Here is a 19,291-nt window from a genome sequence, read left to right as displayed (position 1 = left end):
ACAGATTATTAAAGGCTTTAGAGCCCATTTTTACTAAATTCCTTTAGAACATTTAAAACACTGTCTGCAAGGTCAAACAAGGATGTGATTAGTGAGGAGATGACGATACATCAGATTAGACTACATACACAAATGGATGGATGAATGGATATATTGTCCATGTATTCCCTAAATAATGTATTCCCTTATGTATCCTCTGTATTTGTTGCGACACAAGATGCTGAATAAAGTATTTTTATGTGGGTGTCGCATCTGACAGCAATCAAACCAGGAGTTCACTGAGAAGCAGATAATCGGGGGAAGCATCGTTGTCCTTTGTAGCGTCATTCTGCTGGATTCAAAGTTGTTTCGGGAGAAAGTTTAGTTGTAAAGCTATCAAGTAACACATGACTGAAATAACAATAAGAGAGTAAGAAAGCCCTGTTATTCTCACTGGGCAACTAAAGTCCTCCTTTAGATTTCAGTCCTGATTAATTTGGCGACACACGTGATGACCGTGGTTATCGTACGCAGGAAAGAGGAAACACTGCTTGAGCAGCTGCTTTGTCAGAAATACATCAGAAGAGTGAGTGATGATCAGATTACAGTGCAGCCAGACACACAAAGGTTGTCTTAATAGATAAGGTAGACCATAATAACAGGACACAGTAAACAGCTGGACAAGCTGAGAAGTTGGAGGTGTGCAGCCTGTCACCTGCAGCTGTTCATCAACAGCTCCCGGTGGCGACTCCTTCTTGTTTCATTACTCTGGTGCATAAATTATGAATGACCCGCCGTCGAAAGAATGCCAAATATGGCCATATATTGTTTTGTAGATGCATTTCGGATGCGCAACCATGGTTAGAGTTAACAGCAGTGACAACAATATAGCGTTTGTTTTGGCTGCTTCTCAGCTAAAACAACCCTGTGTTTTGCCAGTTGAAAGCGTTTAATGTGAAAATGAATACAACTCTACAAAGTGGGAAGGCAGGAAACAGTGAGTGAAACAGTGCTTCTACAAATGAGATGAAAAAATACACTTTACTTCATGCTGCATCATCTCCTGTGAACCCATCTCCTGTAGGAAATCTAGCAATCTGAATCCCACGCGGGAATGGCGTACTCCACCACTACCAGTGAAAACTATTATGAATGTGTAATTACTTGACGTAAATACATTGAAAAATGTCGACCACAAGTAGAAACTGGAGCACGTTGGTAGCCGAGTGGTTCCAGCGTATGTATCAATCATGAAATCATGCACATCGTTGGGATCATGACGGAATTGAAAAATAGAAAATCATTTCTTTTAATTGATGTTGACTGTTATTTATAAATGGATTTCTGTGTATCTACTTTGAGGTCTTTCATTTCTTCTTTCACCCATTTGTAATTATGGCCGTCTTCCGTACCCCTTCGTACCTGTCACGTATGTAAAAAGAACATGCATCTGTAGTACTAACCATAATTAGACTCTCAAATCATGTTAGCAGTCGGCACAGCAGACTCAGTTCACAATGCTATCAGGACATGTCAGCTGGGTTAAGTTGCAAAAGGTTTCTCCCTATCAGCATGATGTGTTGAGCATGGGAACATTAAATGAGCCACTATTATTGGGGATGGAGCTTGACTGACATTGATGCACTCCACGTTGACGGTTTCCGAGACTCACTCATTCATTTTCATTTCTTTTGCCCATCTTTTTTTTTTTTTACGTTCATCCTTTTAGCCGTGATTGCAAAGTGTGACACGGACAGATATAGTGGATTTAACCAAAGGCTAAACATGAAAGTGTCTCTTCTGTCGACTGCATAGTCACAGCTCTGCTTACCTCAGACAGATGCACAATTTGTATTTATTTTGTCTCTGTGTGTTTGGGCAGTGAAACAAATGAGGGGAGTATCATTTTGATCTATTTGCAGCAACTTTACACTCCTTCGAAATAGTAACGTTTCACTGAAAACTGGCTCAAATCAGCCCTGAAACCTGTGCTAAATGCTAATTCAGATTTTTACCAAAGACGAATAGAGATTATTTTTTTGACAGTTAAATATAGCATTTCTCCATCCTGTCCACTAATACATGTATATATATAGTTCAGCAAGTCACAAGGACCACACTGACCAAGCTGCATGGTGCATGGTGCAAGGGTAATTAAATCAACAGAGGTCGTCTATTTCTGAGCTTGAGCTACATTTGCCTAGAAAATGCATCTCAGCTTCTGCTGGCAATAATAGCGAAACGAGGGGAACTGAATTAGAATGTAATCAATACCAATTCATAGCTGTCAATGAGTTAAAAAATAGCCCTTACTCACATGAAAAACTCACCGATAGGTAAATCATAAAATATTGGTGTATTTACAGAGTGTATAGTAAATATAGATCACACTGAAAATCTATAGGGTTGACATCTGCAGTGAGACTGTGGGGTATTTCTCCAGCTCAATTCTCTTCCAATTAGCATCGCAGCTCTAAGTTTGTTCTGCAGTCTAATTTTTCATTTTTAAATGTGAAATCCATTCCTTAAATCTTTTCGGGGGGGATTTTGTTTTCTCACTGCCTAAGGACTATATTTGTTTTGTGTTCCAGCTGCCTGTCAGCGCTCAGATTTGTGCTATGTTGAAGCATTGACCTGCATATCGTGTCGTCAATATGAACCATTTGACTGCATATCTGTTAATATTATAGCTCTAAACTCTCTCAGGATGAACTGGTCCAACAAATAGGATCTGAAATGCTCAAAGTGCTCAGAATATGATTTTCTGGCAAGCAAAATGAGACACGCAGGTGAATTGGGTTTCACAGCAGATATCCTTTGTGTGTTAAATTTGGTCATGAGTACAGTATCACAGCCACTCGTCTTGGAAACATCCTACAGTTGTTAACTGACAGACTCGACTGATTACAATTTGTATAATTAGATATAGATTGTCGCTACAACATAGTTAGCATATTCAAATTGGGAAATTGGGAGTATGCAGTGTTCCTTTGTTTTATTTTTTATCTTGTGTGGCCTGCACAGTGCTGCTACTACTGTATAACCACAATGATGTTACTTAATTGGAGGTTTTATACTGGCATGAACTTCAAACAAATGCTGTCTGTTATACATATATTAAACCAATCAGAACTATCTGTGGCTATAATGTAAAAGACACAGTGGATGTTTAAAAGGTTTAAACGTACAAAACAGTCAGCTTTTCCTTGTTTTTCTTATTCGTGTGGCGATCTGGAAACTGACTGTAATGATCTCGTTGCTAAGGCCCTTCTATGACGCCCCCGAAGAGTCTCCCTTTGTGATAAATACAGCGCTCGCTGGTTATAACAACCACTCATTTTGAGTTTGACAGTGTTTTCCTTGTCGATATAAACTTTAGAAACTTTACCAAGAACAGGTGTAACAACCAAACTGACAAAATCCAGGTCTTATAAACAGCGTGGTCTTGACACCCATGGACATATTTAGGATGCAACCAGCCAGTATTATACTGGGAGATATTGTGTAGACATAATTATAAAGAAACAATAAGCACTATTTTATTTTAAGCAGGGCTAAGATGTCATTCATTGTGTTTGACAGTGAATTGCGTAGCGGCGTCTGCCTGCAGGGAACAGCAATGTGACCATCTATTCAAGGCTGGTTGGCGGAGGCAGTCAGATTGATCACAATGGGAGCAATCTCTTTTTTTCCCCCAGACTCTTGTTTGGGTTCTATTAGACAGCAGCGTAAGCTGTTCCAGTCGTCTCTATCAGAGCACACGGCTCTAAACCTCTCACACTTGTAGGCCGCTTGCAGGAGCACAAATACCACATTCAACACATGGAAGGCACAGTAGGCGTGTGCTGCCAGTTACTTTAAGATGTGCCCTCCTCCAGCACACACACACACACACACACACACACACACACACACACACTTCTTATTACATCGTGCCTCAGTGTGAGAGTAGGTATAGAGGACTCTAATCCATCTTTTGCAGCTGATACTGTAGCTTACCCAGAGGGTTTGGCTTCAAGACAGTTCATCTACAGACAAAGCTCTGCCTCCGACGGTGCTGTACACTCAGTGTGTGTTTTATGGTATTTGTTTGCTTGTGTGTTAGTATGTGCTTTTGAGAGTGTGCATGTACAGTATAGGTCCTTTGGAGGTCATTAGAATTTGCCATGATTTAAACTCAATCATGCTGAACGTAGCAGACAGGATTAAGGTTGTAGAGGCAGATGTTAGCAGGATCCAAAACATTAGGCACAAAAGGTAGCAGTGTCCTCTTTTTTTTTACAGAAAATATATTTTTTGAACCAAAAAAAACCCTGCAGTGTCCCTTCTCGACAGTGTGTGGGCCTGGGGAGAAGGGGCACAGCTCAGCTATTGGCAGACAGAAAATTAACCCAACTCAACCTCTTTGATGAGCTCCTGATATGAATGCAGATCGGAGGAAACACCTGGAGCCGCGTGGCGCCATGGCTTTTGCACTCTGTTATGCATCACGGAGCAGAATGATCCCCCAGATACTTTAGAACCAGAGGCAGATTTGTACTATGTAGGGCAAGATGAGAAGCGGGTAAATGGGCATAACTAATACCATTGATGTTTGTGGAGAAAACCACAACATAATCCTGCGTGCATGATAGTAGTATTAACTTGCAGCTCTTGAGGGCATTCACAGTGTCAGTGTTTTCAACTAATTTCTGACAATCATTTAATGCAGAATTGTTCGCCAATCACTGTTTTTATGCTATTGACTGAAACTGCAACTTTTAGTGTCAACATACATGTGGAAAGTGGTTAACCACCAACAGGAAAGTTATGAAGTGGTTGATGAAGTAGTTTAGATTTAGATTTTTTTAACTTGTTAACGCACTTTATAATCCTAGATTTTGATAAGTGCTTTACAAATATATACATGTATAATAATAGCATTAACTTAATTAAGAGAGTGAGATGGTGCCATTGTTAATCTCAGGAGATTCATATCATGATGACATCAATTTATCATGCTCTCATTAAAGTGTAACAAAATTACAGTTTTTGTTTGGCACATTAAAATCATTTGGTTTCGTATATCACGTGCTTATTTCATATGTGACTTTACATTTACCACATTGTGATATGACTGAATACTTCATTGATTTAAGTTGTTTGGTCAAATCGTACATCACAGTTTCTCATTTCTTTTGTTTATTTGTTCAACCATAATGCACAAAACTGTAATTTACACAGACAATAAACAAAGAGAGGCAGCACTCCTTATGGTGGGGACGAGATTGATGAGCCTGTCATGGGTCACTGTGAGTCTCATGCAAGCAAAGGTGAACTTTAAAATAAGGTGCCATGCCGAAGGTTGATGTGTTTGCTCCTGAGGAGACAGATATTTCCAGCAGTGTGTTGATACTTCGTGTCAAGTGTTACTCAAGTTTACTGTAAAAAAAAAAAAAGCTCTCGGTTTCCCTCCCCATAGCCTCTCATCCTATAATTACAGTATAATCATGTGTTTATGGCAATGTCTTCTCCTATAAGACAAAATTGCTAGTCTACAGCAAATATGATATTCAGGAGACGTCTGCATTTAATGCTGCACTTATTTACAAACTGAAGCACTTGTTTAGATGAAGGTCATTTCTTCTCAGTTATCTGTCGGTGGCCCCATTACTTTTCATATTACAAGAAAATGTGGGGAAACAGAGATTGACAAGGGCGGCACAGATTTCATAAGCAAATAATAAGCACAATTTCATGCTTATGCAAAGTGATTTTTACTTTCTAGAAATTACTTTCTGAAATGATTTCATATATATGTATATAGCTGTCATATAGAGTTGCTTTTGCTAAAGCAAAAGCATGTAAATTGTACATGAGTTATATTTCAGCTCTCTGTGACACCTTTTAAATCCAGTCAAGATTCAAATGCACTCAAGTCATGTTTCCTCTATGTCACATGCAAGAGATCTAAATAACTTGGTGAGGATCACCATCTCAGAGACCCAGGTCCCCATTTATACAATGTGTGAAGACACACACATGATGTTACATACATCTTCACTTACTCATTACCAGTAGGAGGTGAATTATTCAGGTCACTCTCGCTCCAGCTGTGGCGATGTCATCTTCCACATCTATGACAATTCTTGGCACTTTAGTAACGTCGAGTCTAACAGGCTATTTGCAGATAACAATTAAGCTCAATCACTTACAAGTAATGACTCATGTTAGGACTGTACTTTCTATTTAGGGTTACAAACAACATAGTTGAACTTAATTAGTTTTTCATTGGCTGCAGTCATGAAGGGGCACGTAGACGATATCAAAGAAGATAAGCTTTTACACACCTCGTTGACAAGCAGGGACTTTTTTTTCTACTCTCTTGCCATCTCTCTTAATTACTGTTTAATAATCACATTATGTTCTCTCAAGGTGCAGTTCAAACACCCCTTTCTAAATTCTTAATGTACTGCATCATAGTGGAGGCACCCAGCGGTCTATGTTGTCTGGCGCCGGCAGTCGCTTGAGAAAGGCGGAGAGGGCGAATGAATAATAAAGAAACATCTCTGGTGATTCAGGAAGATATTGTTTTGATGTATCTCATAAGCTTCAAGATTGTCAGGATGATCTGCAGTCAAAATGTTCAGGCAGTTATATTTCTTGTCAGCTTATAAATTGTACTTGTACAATGTGTAATTGTGCTTCAAACAAGTCATCATTAGATTAACACAGAAATATAATAGCTTTGATTGCAGCTAAAATGTGGGTTTCTAAAAGCAGCTTAACGTGAAGTTGTAAGCCTGTTTCTGCATCGCTTGCACTCGAATTCTCCATTTTTAGTTTGCAGCACACCATACCGAATGAAGATCCATCTTAATTCAGTTTGAGGTAATGCTCCCTGGTGAAACCACTTTATGGAGAAATGTGTTGCTTTTATATACATCCCAGCTTGTCTTCTTGTCTCTTTAGCGTGTCCATTGAGGATGTAAGATTTATTTATAGTTGCATAAAACTAAATCAGAAACCACTCTGGCCTTCTTTTCCCTCAAAACACCTAAAACAAATGTAGTTTTACCTCAGTAGAAGCCGTTATCGGTTAGACCGCATATATTTATGAGAGCACCTGAAGATATTACTCATGGTCATGGAGCATGACTCATATGACATCATTAACAGAAACATGGTGCAAATAGCCACACAGCTGCAGTGGTAGCCTGTTATCCACGTGGCTGTTGATACTTTTGCTGCGGCACCTCTTAACAGACCACATTCATTGATGTTTAGAAAGTCTTCTGCAAACACACCAGAGGATCATCATCGCCACATACAGAGCTGATAGAGGTGATAACGTTATCACATTTGCCGTGTTATATTTGTTATACTTTTTTAAATTATGAATCACTCGGTGAAAAGCATGGAAGGTTACTCGCAGGAGCTACTGGTGCACAATGCAGATGTCTCATATTATACAGAGTTGAAAGTGTAAATCTTATGAATATTTAACCTAAATGGACTGCTGGTAACATTCATCCTTATTTTTCAAGAGGGTAGCTTAAAGTATTATGCTCTTCTAAACAGAATAGTGTTTCCCAGTCTGCCAGTATTTTATTTTTTTGCAATTGTGTGCACACGCACGTCCTCACATCCACAGAGAGAAAGCAAAAAGAAATCTCCAAAGATGAAGAGGAATACATCCCCTTCAGCGGCAGCCACCCTCTCTCACTGTGTCCGTCTCCCCTCACCCTTTTCTACCCCCTCTGTTATCTCCCGTCCTTTGAAACAGCACCTGTTACAAACTCGCAGCTTGGGAGCGCCGTCGTGATGTAGTGTGCTCTCCCGCGTGATACAGTGTGCCAGCTCCCACTTTCACATTCAGCCCTGCTTATGTGCGAGGCAAACAAGTCGGGACGTCTTCATCCTCCAAGAGCTTAATAAGTACTTGGAGCATTCGAATCCGAGATAGGGCGCACCAGGCCAGAACATTGTGTGCTATGTGTTGCACTTTTTGTGCCATGCGCCTGTTGAAATATTTTATTTTGCTAGTTGGTACGGATGACATTTGATAGTGAGGCTGCGTAAGTGTGTGTTTATCTTGATGAATGAAGAGGCTGCAGCAGCCTTGTTTACTGTCTTAGCTGATGAAATTGTAATGATCTGCAGCGAAATGGGGACATTGCAGCAGCAATTATAGCAGACGACGGCTCAGAAAATGCAATATGCAATAAACACTTTTCACCAGCAAAATCCAAAAAGTAGAGAAACCTAAAAAAAGGAATGAGGACAGTATAACCTTACTAAACTTTATTAACAATGTATTTACTCTAACAGTAAAGTGGCTCATTAGTCAGGACCCTAATGAAGCTGTAATTAACTCCAGTAGAGTTAGAATGCACCGTATCTGAGACAAACGGTTTGCTTGACTGACAATCTAGATTTTAATCACAACATTATAGCACTATATATCACACATCAAACTTTGCATGTCGCCAGAAAATGAAATAGCTTTATTAATGCTGTTTTGTCATTAAAGTAATTAGGTCTACCAAAATTTATGATGCCAATTATTTAACCGCTATGCCCGCATCATGTTTAAATCCACACATCCTCAGTTATTTTTACAGGGGAAGAAGTGGCTCAGTGACAGCCATCCTTCTTGCTTTACTTCTTTCGGGCCTCTTCTCGGTGAAGCATTTAGGTTTCCAACATAGACACATCCTGGCGGTGGCATATCACTCTTGTATGTAAACAGCTCACACGCAGTAATGGACATCCATCAAATCCGCACAAGGTATAAATCATGTACCTTCGCTGCTGCACTGCTGCAAAAGACGGATAGAGATATGTATGGCTTATGCGATGAAAGTAGAAGGCTGTCTTTATTGGAGGCATTTTGGCCTTGTATCATGTTTGTTTTTTTAACCATAGAACAATCTGGGCAGATTGCAGCCAACTCATAGTGTATTCTTCCCTCGTACCCCATCAATAACAATGAGAGAAGTGTCAACCACTGATTAGGCCTTGATATTGAGAATGAACAGAGGTGTGTGTGTGTGTGTGTGTGTGTGTGTGTGTGTGTGTGTGTGTGTGTGTGTGTGTGTGTGTGTGTGTGTGTGTGTGTGTGTGTGTGTGTGTGATATGTTTATGTGCGTATTTCTTATTATAAAAGAAATTCGATCGCTGGAGGTCTACTTCTTTTCTGCTCATAAAAAATGGATTTGAGTTAGTCATACCGACCTTCCCAGTGGTAAAAATTAGGCTGCGGTGAAAAGCGAATGCAGCTTAAATCAACTGCCACCCCTCATCATCCTCCTGTACTGTATTTATACACTTGATATAATAGGTTGGTATCTCATTTTACAGCAGAGGCTATATCTCTTAAAATACCACAGTATCATCCCCACACAGTGAGCTGACTTTAAATAATTCATTGCAATATTTATTGCAATTAACATAATACCATATTGCATCTGTGCATCAATGCATATGCAAATTTTGATTTTATCATGCATGACTTGTAGGTCAATTTATGGAAATTAGGGGTAACGCCCAATTCAGTAGTACTTATCAACATCAACTGCACCAGTTGGTTTGCAATATGAGAGGTGGCAGCGAGTCAAAAGACTTGGTGCAGTGTGATAAATTTGCCTATTGAGTGTGACAAGAACCCCTGCTGCCAAATAATGATTGCCTTTGATAGAGAGACTGAAGAAAGTAATTTCCAAGAATAAGAATCAGGTAATTACGGGAAAATGGGTTCAGTCCAACATTGACTGTTTCAGATTATTTGTAGATACTTTCTGTTAACTTCCCAGTCATCATGTCTAGATAAAATCAAGTGCTAAGTTTAAGTAGCATGCAGGGTATCCTGTTTTGTCGTGTGTCATGAGTCATTCGTTTATGCCCAGAAAGATAAGTTATTCATCTCATTTTGGCAAACAGAGCTAACAAGCTGATGATAACAGTTCAGGGTTAGCCAGCTTTAGTCATAAAGCCCAGTCGTACAGCCCGGATAAATCAAGACAGTTGGAAACGCTTTTCATATTGAGTGTGAGGCTATGACCGTGCTTAGACATGGCGTAGCCATAATGTTGAACCCTACGGGAGGCCAAGTCTTCTCATCAAATATGGGATTTTATACACAGCTACACGACTCCTCAGAAAACCATTTGCTTCAATTTAGAATGATTTGTTTCAGCAACCTGTAACTCAGAATATAGACACCATGAAAAAATTTGGGTTACTCAACGTAACCCCCGTTCTTTGATAACAGAGTGAGGTGTTTCACTATGGGAAGCGCTCGGCGTGACGAACAAAGGAAGCTCCAATGACACCACATCTGTCAGTGACAGACAGGTCGAACTGTGCTGGGGCCCCGCCCCCTCAAATTATCACAGTTAACCGCCCCTTGTAAATCATTCTAGACCAGATTTCTTTCCGTGTCAATGCAAGGAGGGGTGTGTTGGTGAAACACCTCACTCTGTTATCAAAGAACGGGGGTTACGTTGAGTAACCCAAAGTTCTTCTTCTAACTTTGTTCGGTGTTTCACTATGGGAGATATAGACCGCTAGGGATGGGTATCGTTTGGGTTTTTTCCGATACCGGTGCTAAACCGATACTTTTAAAACGATACCGGTGTCTTAACGGTGCCTGAACCGATACTTTTTTATTTATTAACGGCTTATTTTATTTATTGCATCCGTTGTCAAGGTTACCCTGGATGACACCGCCTCCAGCGGGACACTTGACGCGAGAGCCGTCGCGTCCTCCCACGGGCGGAGCGCAGCTTCGCACGCCGGTGATACTTTTACTCTGCGGTTGAGGTGACGGCGTGAGCATAGGCGTAATGCCACAACCCAGCGCTGAAAATCCCTCATCCGTAGAAGCCCCAAATGTACCACAGATATCACTGACGCCATTAGGCCGAGCAGGCGAAGGCATAGTCTGAACGACACCGCTTTCCCCAGCCGGAAGAGGGCGAGACACTGCGTGAGGGACGCTACTCTCGCCTCCGATAGCGTGACGCGATAAGAGAGGGAGTTTATGTTGAGACCCAAGTAATCTGTACATTGCGCTGGTTCGACCCGACTCTTTGTCCAGTTTATATTGAACCCAAGATCCATGAGATGGTTTATCACCGTAGCGGAATCTTTCACCGCCTGCTCCCGTGAGTGGGAGCATATCAGATAGTCGTCTGTGTATGAGAATATCCTGATGCTGCTGTTCCGTACTGGAGACAGAGCGGCCTCTACACACTTGCTGAACACCCTCGGGGCTAACGAGAGCACGAACGGGATGGCTTGGTACTCCTTGAAACCTTGAGAAACTTCCGGTGCGCCGGATAAATGGCGATATGAAAATAAGATCGATTGTTGTAAACCAATCCCCCGGACGAATCGAGCGACAGAGCCCTTTGTGTGTTAACATCCTGAACGTGTATTTGAGTAGATGTATGTTTAATACACGTAGGTCTAAAATGGGGCACAAGGATACACTTCCTTTTTTTGGAATGAGGAAGTAGCGGGAGTAAAAACCCCGCTGAGCTTCCTCACTCGGAACAGCTCTGATCGCCTATTTGTTTAACAGTGACGGTATTTCATCCTTTAGGACTCGGGCTGAATCGCCTGTGGCTACTGAAACTAACACACCGTTGAATCTGGGTGGTTTTTATAGCGAATTGTAGCCTGTACCTTGTAGCCTAAGAAAATCCAAGCTAGCCAAAATAAGCTGAGGGAGCTGTAATAGTTTCTTCACAGGAAGAAAGCGAGAATGATTTGCGAGGGGCGGTCGACTGTGATAATATGAGGGGGCGGGGCCCCAGCACAGTTCGACCTGTCTGTCACTGACAGACGTGGTGTCATTGGAGCTTCCTTAGTTGGTCACGCCGAGCGCTTCCCATAGTGAAACACCGAACGAAGTTAGAAGAAGAGTTGCCATATTTAAATGAAAACATTTGAGATGTAAAGCTACAAACAGCATATGGACTAAATGTTAATGTACTTAACATGTGTTCTTTTTTCCTTTAAAAGTGTACACAAACAACATAAAGACAAAAAAAAAACGTAGATTTTGTCATTTTGATTGAATATTATTATCTCTGTGTTAGATGCCTTTGGATGGATCATTCACGTAATCGAAGAATTACTCAATAGAGAATACAATATTAACACAAGGTCCATTTGGCACCTCTTCTTGAGCTTTAAATTACTTGCTCTCCGTCATCAGATGCAGAAACATTTTAAATACAATTTCTAAGGTCAATAATTAACTTTGAACCACAGCTTTTAAGCCAGAATGGGTGATAAACCCTTCAGCAAAGGCTTATTTGCTTTCTTGCCAAGAGTTAGATGAGAAGATTGATAGGACTCTCATGTCCAGCATGAAGCTTCTGCCAGGAGCTGGTTATCTAGGCCCAGTATAGAGACTGGAAACACGGGAAGCAGCTGGCCTGGTCGGTCCAAAGGTGACAAAATCTGCCTAACTGCACCTCTAAAATTCAATTTTAATGGGCGGGTTGGGTGTATGTGGGCGACATATTAATGTTACCCTGTTTCCAAACGTTATGCTAGGCTAGGAAAACGTTGTATACAGTATTTAGTGCACAGAAATGTGAATGGCATTGATTATCTCATCATGTCTTTGCCATTTTCTTTTAAAACCTTCACTATAAGCCATTTGACTGTAACTGGTTGTCAACAGATGCTGTTAAATGTGAGGGGAAATTATCAATGGCCACTAGATATTTTACATGAAAGAGTGAGTTACAAACCTGAGTGGATCTAGTCGGTATGCACTCAACACTGCACAGTACAACTGTAGTTCATATGGACGTTTTTAATATGACATGTGGAAGCTAATATGCATGTGCGTCAGGGATTAAATGAAAAGTTTGGTTGACACGATCACATTCCCGTTTCTTTCCCCTCCTTGAACCTCTTTTCCCTCCCCTTGCACTCAAACCATCCTCCATTTTTCTTCACGCTAATTAACAGGCAGGGTGGTGATTAGTTATGAGGCAGTGCTCCCCACCCCTCCGTCATCCTCTAGACTCAGAGGTGTGTTTTCTCCGTGACTTGAACATGTGTTAAAGGCAGCTGGGTAGTCACAGCTCCGGAGCAGTGGGGGGAAACATGCTCCGACTCTATAGCTGCTGCTCATACACACAGCGCCTGCAGGATATAAAAGCACACACACGCACACACACATACACACACACACACTTGAGAAAGCTGTCTCATGTACCCCGATCGACACACACATCTGGGTTTTCCTTGAGATATGTCCCCCTTTTGAAACAAACAGACGCGCACATACATAAATACAAGCTCTTGCCCTCAATGGAAGATACACGCTCAAACACATACTCGAAGCGCGTCATTATCCCACATTGTTTATCATCCATTCGACGCCATGTTCACACAAACACATTTACAAGGCATTGTTTGCATCTCACTGAGGGATATGGCTGAGCTTGTTTCACAGTGCTGCAGCGATGGAAGGAGGGGAGAGATGGAGACATAGACAAACAGAAAGCAAGCCCAGACGTAAACAGATAGTCAGACAGGCATTCTGCCTTTGGCTTTGTGATTCAGAATACTAACAAGGCGTCTCAGCTCACACCCAGGGACAGAAGGTGATACAAGGTGATACAGGGCAGAGCTAGGCAATGGCAGGGGAGGGACGTTTTACCCTTGAAATCTGCGTGGTCGCATTGGGTACCTCCCTGTTTTTTTATGGTATATGATTGGCTGTCTGACTTTAACTGGCACTCTGACAGAAAAGGGGCCACGCTTGAGTTTAAAACCAAATCAAGGAGACAGTTTTAACTGCAAACAAAGGGATGCCCAAAGTTTATATCTGGCAACCCAGAAAATATTAGTGTCAGCAAGGTTTCCTGTTTGATATGTATTTGACAACTTTTCTAACAAAAGCACTCCAGTTTCTCCTGGGATTCTGTTATTTTAAATACCACTGTGGCCTTGTAACAATGACTCCCGTAAAAAATCATTTTTAATTTGGTAATCATTCTGATATTTTCACATTAGTCATTTGGATTGGTGCGTTGCGCATCATATGACATGTTATTTTGCATATTCCATTTCACTTTGAAATGCGCGGTCTGATTTAATGGTGTATCTCTATGGTAATTAATGATGATTTGTATAGGGATATTCGGTTTCATATATTTTTTTATCAGTGGGTTTTTTCAGATCACTTAAATCCTATTGGCTTTCGCTGTCGATTTTGTAAGATGCATACTGAGTGCATTATGAACAAGGACCATAATAATTCAACTGATGCTATTCAGCGAAGACATTTTTATGGTACTATACTGTGTTATGCAAATGATTAACAAAACCAGCCCTGTCTCACAAATGTACAGTGAACAAGAGCTGGGTATTATGTATGAATAGAATGAACTACAGTATCATCTGCATAACACGATTTGTACCGACAATAAATCCTTCAATTAGTTTGGTCATCATATCTGTAGTACGAAGGAGCATTTCCAAAAATACCTGCAGAAAACTGCCTTTGTCAGACTAAGACATTGTCATATTATTGTTCGGTATTATTGGACTATTAGTAGCTATGTGTGCTGCTCTATAGGACAACACAACAACGTTTCCTCATTGATTTGTTTGTACGGCGTGAAAGAAGGATTTGCCAGGGACTTTGCGTTTGTCATTCTTTTCAGTCCGATTAAAAGGTAGAAGTCCGTCTGTGGGAGAGACTATAGCAGGAAAGAATCAAGTTCTTTATCCCCTCCTTTGCTTGCTTTTCAAACTCTCTTTCTAGCAAACCCATGATTTAAAATGTTTTGTGCATCTTTCAATTGGGTTTTTGCATGGCTATAATCTATATTTTTATAATTACAATTAAACAAATGGCCATATGTGATGGAAGGGGAAAGGGTCACTTGTAATGACTCTGCAAATCCACTCAGCTGTATGAATAATTACAATCTCTTTAAACTCACTGATTTGGATTTCTGGCAACCAACTTTATTGTTTTGATTAACTCTCCACGCTCTCGTATTCTGTCATCTCCAGAAGCAGCAGGCTGTGGTTTTCAGTAGAGAAAATGCTCCAAAAAAAACACTGTTAGCTCTCCAGTACCACCTGGTGAACATAGGGGAACATTTAACAGTTAAAGAGACAGATACTTTTGGTTCCTGAGATCAAAAGAAAATAAATATCATACTTGTGTACTCTTGCGTAAATATGCAAATGTTTCATCACCAAACAGGGGCAAAATCTGGACAGCCAGAAGCAGGTGCATTAGCACCACTATCAGCTTTGAGCCAGCCCAAAATAAGAGGACCATATATTGAATAGCATACAGATCCTATTCATTTTCATTAATTGTGAAGTTCCATTCTGCATTACAGAGGAAATAGGAAGTTTAAGAAACTGCACATACTGAGCTGGAACTGCAGCCTGAGATGTAAAAACAAAAGAATCTTCCACAGTGTTCACTCTTATCCAACTTAACCAACAACTTGTGCTGCTGTTGGTTTTACAGAGCTCCGATGTTGTTTACATTGTTGTTTTTTCGTATTTGTCTTCAAGCTATCAGATTGAGCCAAGCTGAGTGAGAGCGAATGGTCGACTTCTGCCTGTCACTCATCCAGGACATTATACTGTATATGAGAGCGGTGACACTGGTGGAAATGTGGTGGACAGATATTGACGGATAACGTGCGAGCGCAAATCCCTGCAGTTTACCTACAATGTGTCATCGACCGATGGAATGGAGAAAATATAGACAACTCTGACATATCGCTCACTCAAGTACAAGTTTATGTTGAAAGAGACACATCAAAGCAAATCCCCCAATTGTCTCCCCTAAGCCGTGAAAGCAGAGGGATGGATCAGCCCACTGAATGTGCTCACAGTGTGGCCACTACTGGAGATAGACATAAAAAATGCCTAAGTCCTCTTTGAGACAAAAACTATTGAGAAGTGTACCAAACTAGGGCTGAGTGCAGAGGGACGACACCAAACTTTATATTTCTGACCTGATTTGTTTGAGTAACTTTACAAGTTTATGTAAAAACAAAACAGAACAAGTATGTGTTTCAAGTGTTTTCTTTTTTTCATTATATATTTTGTTCAGTTATCAGCACAGGATTGGTAAAAAATCCAAAATCATTAACTGAAATGATACATAACACACAATAATGTAGAACGATGAGGGTATTGCTGAGCTATTGCAACATACCCAGCCAAACTTGAAAACGTCATAATTCCGCTAGATATATTTATGACAGTTGCTGAGGGATCTGCAGGCGTCAACAGCGGAGAGATATTTATTTGATGATGAAGGCAAATATCTGGACTGTGCCAGGACGTTGTTTATATGAGCGTTCCAACTATGGCAGCTTCCCTTCCACTGTAGATCTTGGGTTGTCTGCGTCACGCCAAGTACTCTCCATCCCAATAGCCCATTTCTTCCACTGGGACCTGGCATTCCTGTCAGTCATGTGCTATCAGCGAGGCTGCAGACGCTGCTTAGGCCTGCCCAACTATCTTCCCCTTCCTTTCTCTTTCTTCTCACCCCACCCCTCTCGACAGTTTCTGTGTATCTCCCTCTACCACCTCAGTCCTCGGTGAGCACTCAACTTTTTACCATCCGTTCAGTCTTCTTTCTAGGTTTCCTCTTCACAACTTTCCTTATCTGGAAGTCTTCAGTTGATAGTTCATGCTGTACTCTGCTACTTTTTGGTTGATTTGTCTTGCTTCTAATCTTATTCTCTCTCTCTCTCTCTCTCTCTCTCTCTCTCTCTCTCTCTCTCTCTCTCTCTCTCTCTCTCTCTCTCTCTCTCTCTCTCTCTCTCTCGCAGGTGTAAGGAGGGCTACCATGGACTACGCTGTGACCAGTTTGTACCCAAGACAGATGCTATCTTGTCAGACCCAAGTACGCTCTCCTTTCTATTTTATACCCTACTATATCAGTGTATTGATCTGCGACATAAAAACAAATTCCAACATGTTACATGCCCATGAGCGAATCTCTGACTGTACTGCATCACTCAATAAGATAAATATAAATCAAGTGAGATCTGCCTTACATTAACGCTTGTAGTACAAGATTGTGTCGTCCTCAGGGCCCTGGAGCATGAAGGAGTGGCAACTGTGAACACAACGTCGCCGGTTCAAGTCCAACTGGGGACTTTGTTGTTACTTTCCATCTCTCTCCCCTAGTTTCTTCTCAGTTGTTTTTTTTTACTGTCAAATCTTCATGAAGGCATAAAATACCACAAATATACTTTTAAGAATTGTATTTCAAGTGAAGAGAAAATGCTCAAGTAATTTGATGATGTCTCAAAATAAATATGAGTACCAGATAACATGAAGATGTATAAAGTCTAACAGGTAATGTTACAGTATTTGATTCATAAGAATTATGCATTATCTACATTAGGCTTAATATTTCCATTTCCATCCAGTCTATATTTTTCATAACATGTGGTGATACATTTATTAATACTGTCATAATGTGGAGATTTTTCCATTTGAATCTGAAATTAATAGAGCACTAAAACATGATTTAGTTACTGGACACTGCGTTTCTTTATTGGCCCACATAGGTACAGAGCTACCATTTAGATTTTAGAATTAAAACCTGTGCATGTATCTTTTATTACAGTCTTTAATCTAGCTTTGCTTTAGTCTCGCTAAAAGGAAGGAACGTCTTCAATTTCCTATTCTTCATGAAAAACAATTCCCCAGAAGTGTTTGAATCCCCATGACGGCTGTGTTAAGAAATAAAGCAGAAGTCAGAGGTACAAGGAAGAGAAATTGGTGGCCCAGAGCCTTTCCCATGAGGCTGCGGCTTTACAAATTCACACTGTTTTATGGAGTGGCTTGGCTCCTCTGCACCAAGAGTCAGAGAGAACACGTAACTTCTATTGCCTTCTGTTTGATGCCATCAGGCCCACTGAGAGTCCATTAATGGGGTCACAAGCCGGTGTCACAATGCATGTTTCTCTCTCCCTCGTTGCAGCCAGTTTTCACAGTGGGATTTATTTGGTCTTCTATAGACAGACATCAATTTCCATGCGTGTCCAGGTCAGGAGATGTTATGTTGCTCTTTGAGATAAACTGAGTTGTATTGTGTTGCTCAATTTTGTACAGCAGATTACAACACATTCATGGTACGTTTGCATTTATTAAAAATGCATGATAATAAGCCTCAGAAGGCCAATTCTAAAATATGCTTTGTTTGATGTGAAACGTTTATATGCCATTTTATGCACATAGTTTGAGACTATGCAATAGAATATGCTGAACATACATTTGTTGTTGTATACAAATTTAGAAACTGTATTTACTGCAGTGTATGGGCTGACTGAAAGCGCTTCAACACAAAATAATTCTTGGGGAAAGATTCCTATTTCAAAATATAGCAGGATTAAAGCAGAACATTTAAGAGGATTGTTTTAGGGACATGCATCTTTTACAGTAGCTGAAGATAAGCCTTTGAAAACGAGTAACGAGAGTAGGAATATCCCAGATAACAGCATTAACTGCTATGTTACAATACTATATTTGCACTCTTTCTGCTACTGCTTGTTTTGTATCCAGAGTAGTTTACGGCCCTTTTTATTCCTATGGCCCCTTAAAACAAAGCTACTTATTTATTTAAATCATTTCTTGAGTCCTGTTAGGTTAAAATTATTCAATAACCTTCATCAAAAAAATCAAACATTCAAGAAAAAACTGACATCAAAACAATGTTTTGGTATCTGGGGTATACCTACAAACCCACAAACTGTGAAATAATACACAATACGAGGATGAACCTGAAAATGAGAATATGAATGATTAATATATGACAATAGAATAGAAGAAGGACTCCAGCTAAAACATGCAAACATGTGGTGTTCAAAAAAGTTTAGGTGGAATAAACATGTATTTAAATAAATATATAGAATACCATTTCCGCATGTGACAGTTGTTACTGAATGTGCACAATACTCCAAGGATTTTGAGAGAGAGAAAAAAAACATGCTGTCGGTAAAAAACCTTCATCACAGATGTTTCATTAAATTATGCTCCAAAGTCAATTTTTGTATTCTAGAATCATCCACATCCACCCCCGCTGCATAAACTATATATATGTATATGTATTGACCTTGTTATATATATATATATATATACATCTTAAGTGCAGCCTTGCCAGACTTGTCATGAAAATATAAGGATGTCATGGAAAGCAAGGAGTTAGTTCCTCGTACAGTGCCCATTCAAAAGTTGCCTTCCTGTGGAATGTTTGCTCTGCTGTACTGCTGCTTGCAGCTTTCTCAAGAACCGCTCATCCAAACAA

The 19,291-nt window shown here is 40.4% G+C and overlaps 1 protein-coding gene across 1 annotated transcript in view; it reads left to right on the top strand.

Moving 5' to 3' along the window:
- The window catches only part of nrg3b (neuregulin 3b), a gene marked incomplete at its 5' end in the record, with an annotated part of 176,433 nt that overhangs the window by 133,089 nt on the left and 24,053 nt on the right, over positions 1–19,291 (top strand). Inside the window, one exon of the mRNA XM_079213981.1 lies at positions 16,806–16,879. Within this exon, the coding sequence (XP_079070107.1) occupies positions 16,806–16,879 (74 nt within the window). The remainder of the gene's footprint in view (positions 1–16,805; positions 16,880–19,291) is intronic.

The sequence above is a fragment of the Taurulus bubalis genome, assembly GCF_910589615.1.
Source record: "Taurulus bubalis genome assembly, chromosome: 2".
Classification (NCBI taxonomy): Eukaryota; Metazoa; Chordata; class Actinopteri; order Perciformes; family Cottidae; genus Taurulus; species Taurulus bubalis.
This window is presented reverse-complemented; position numbering and strand designations above follow the sequence as displayed.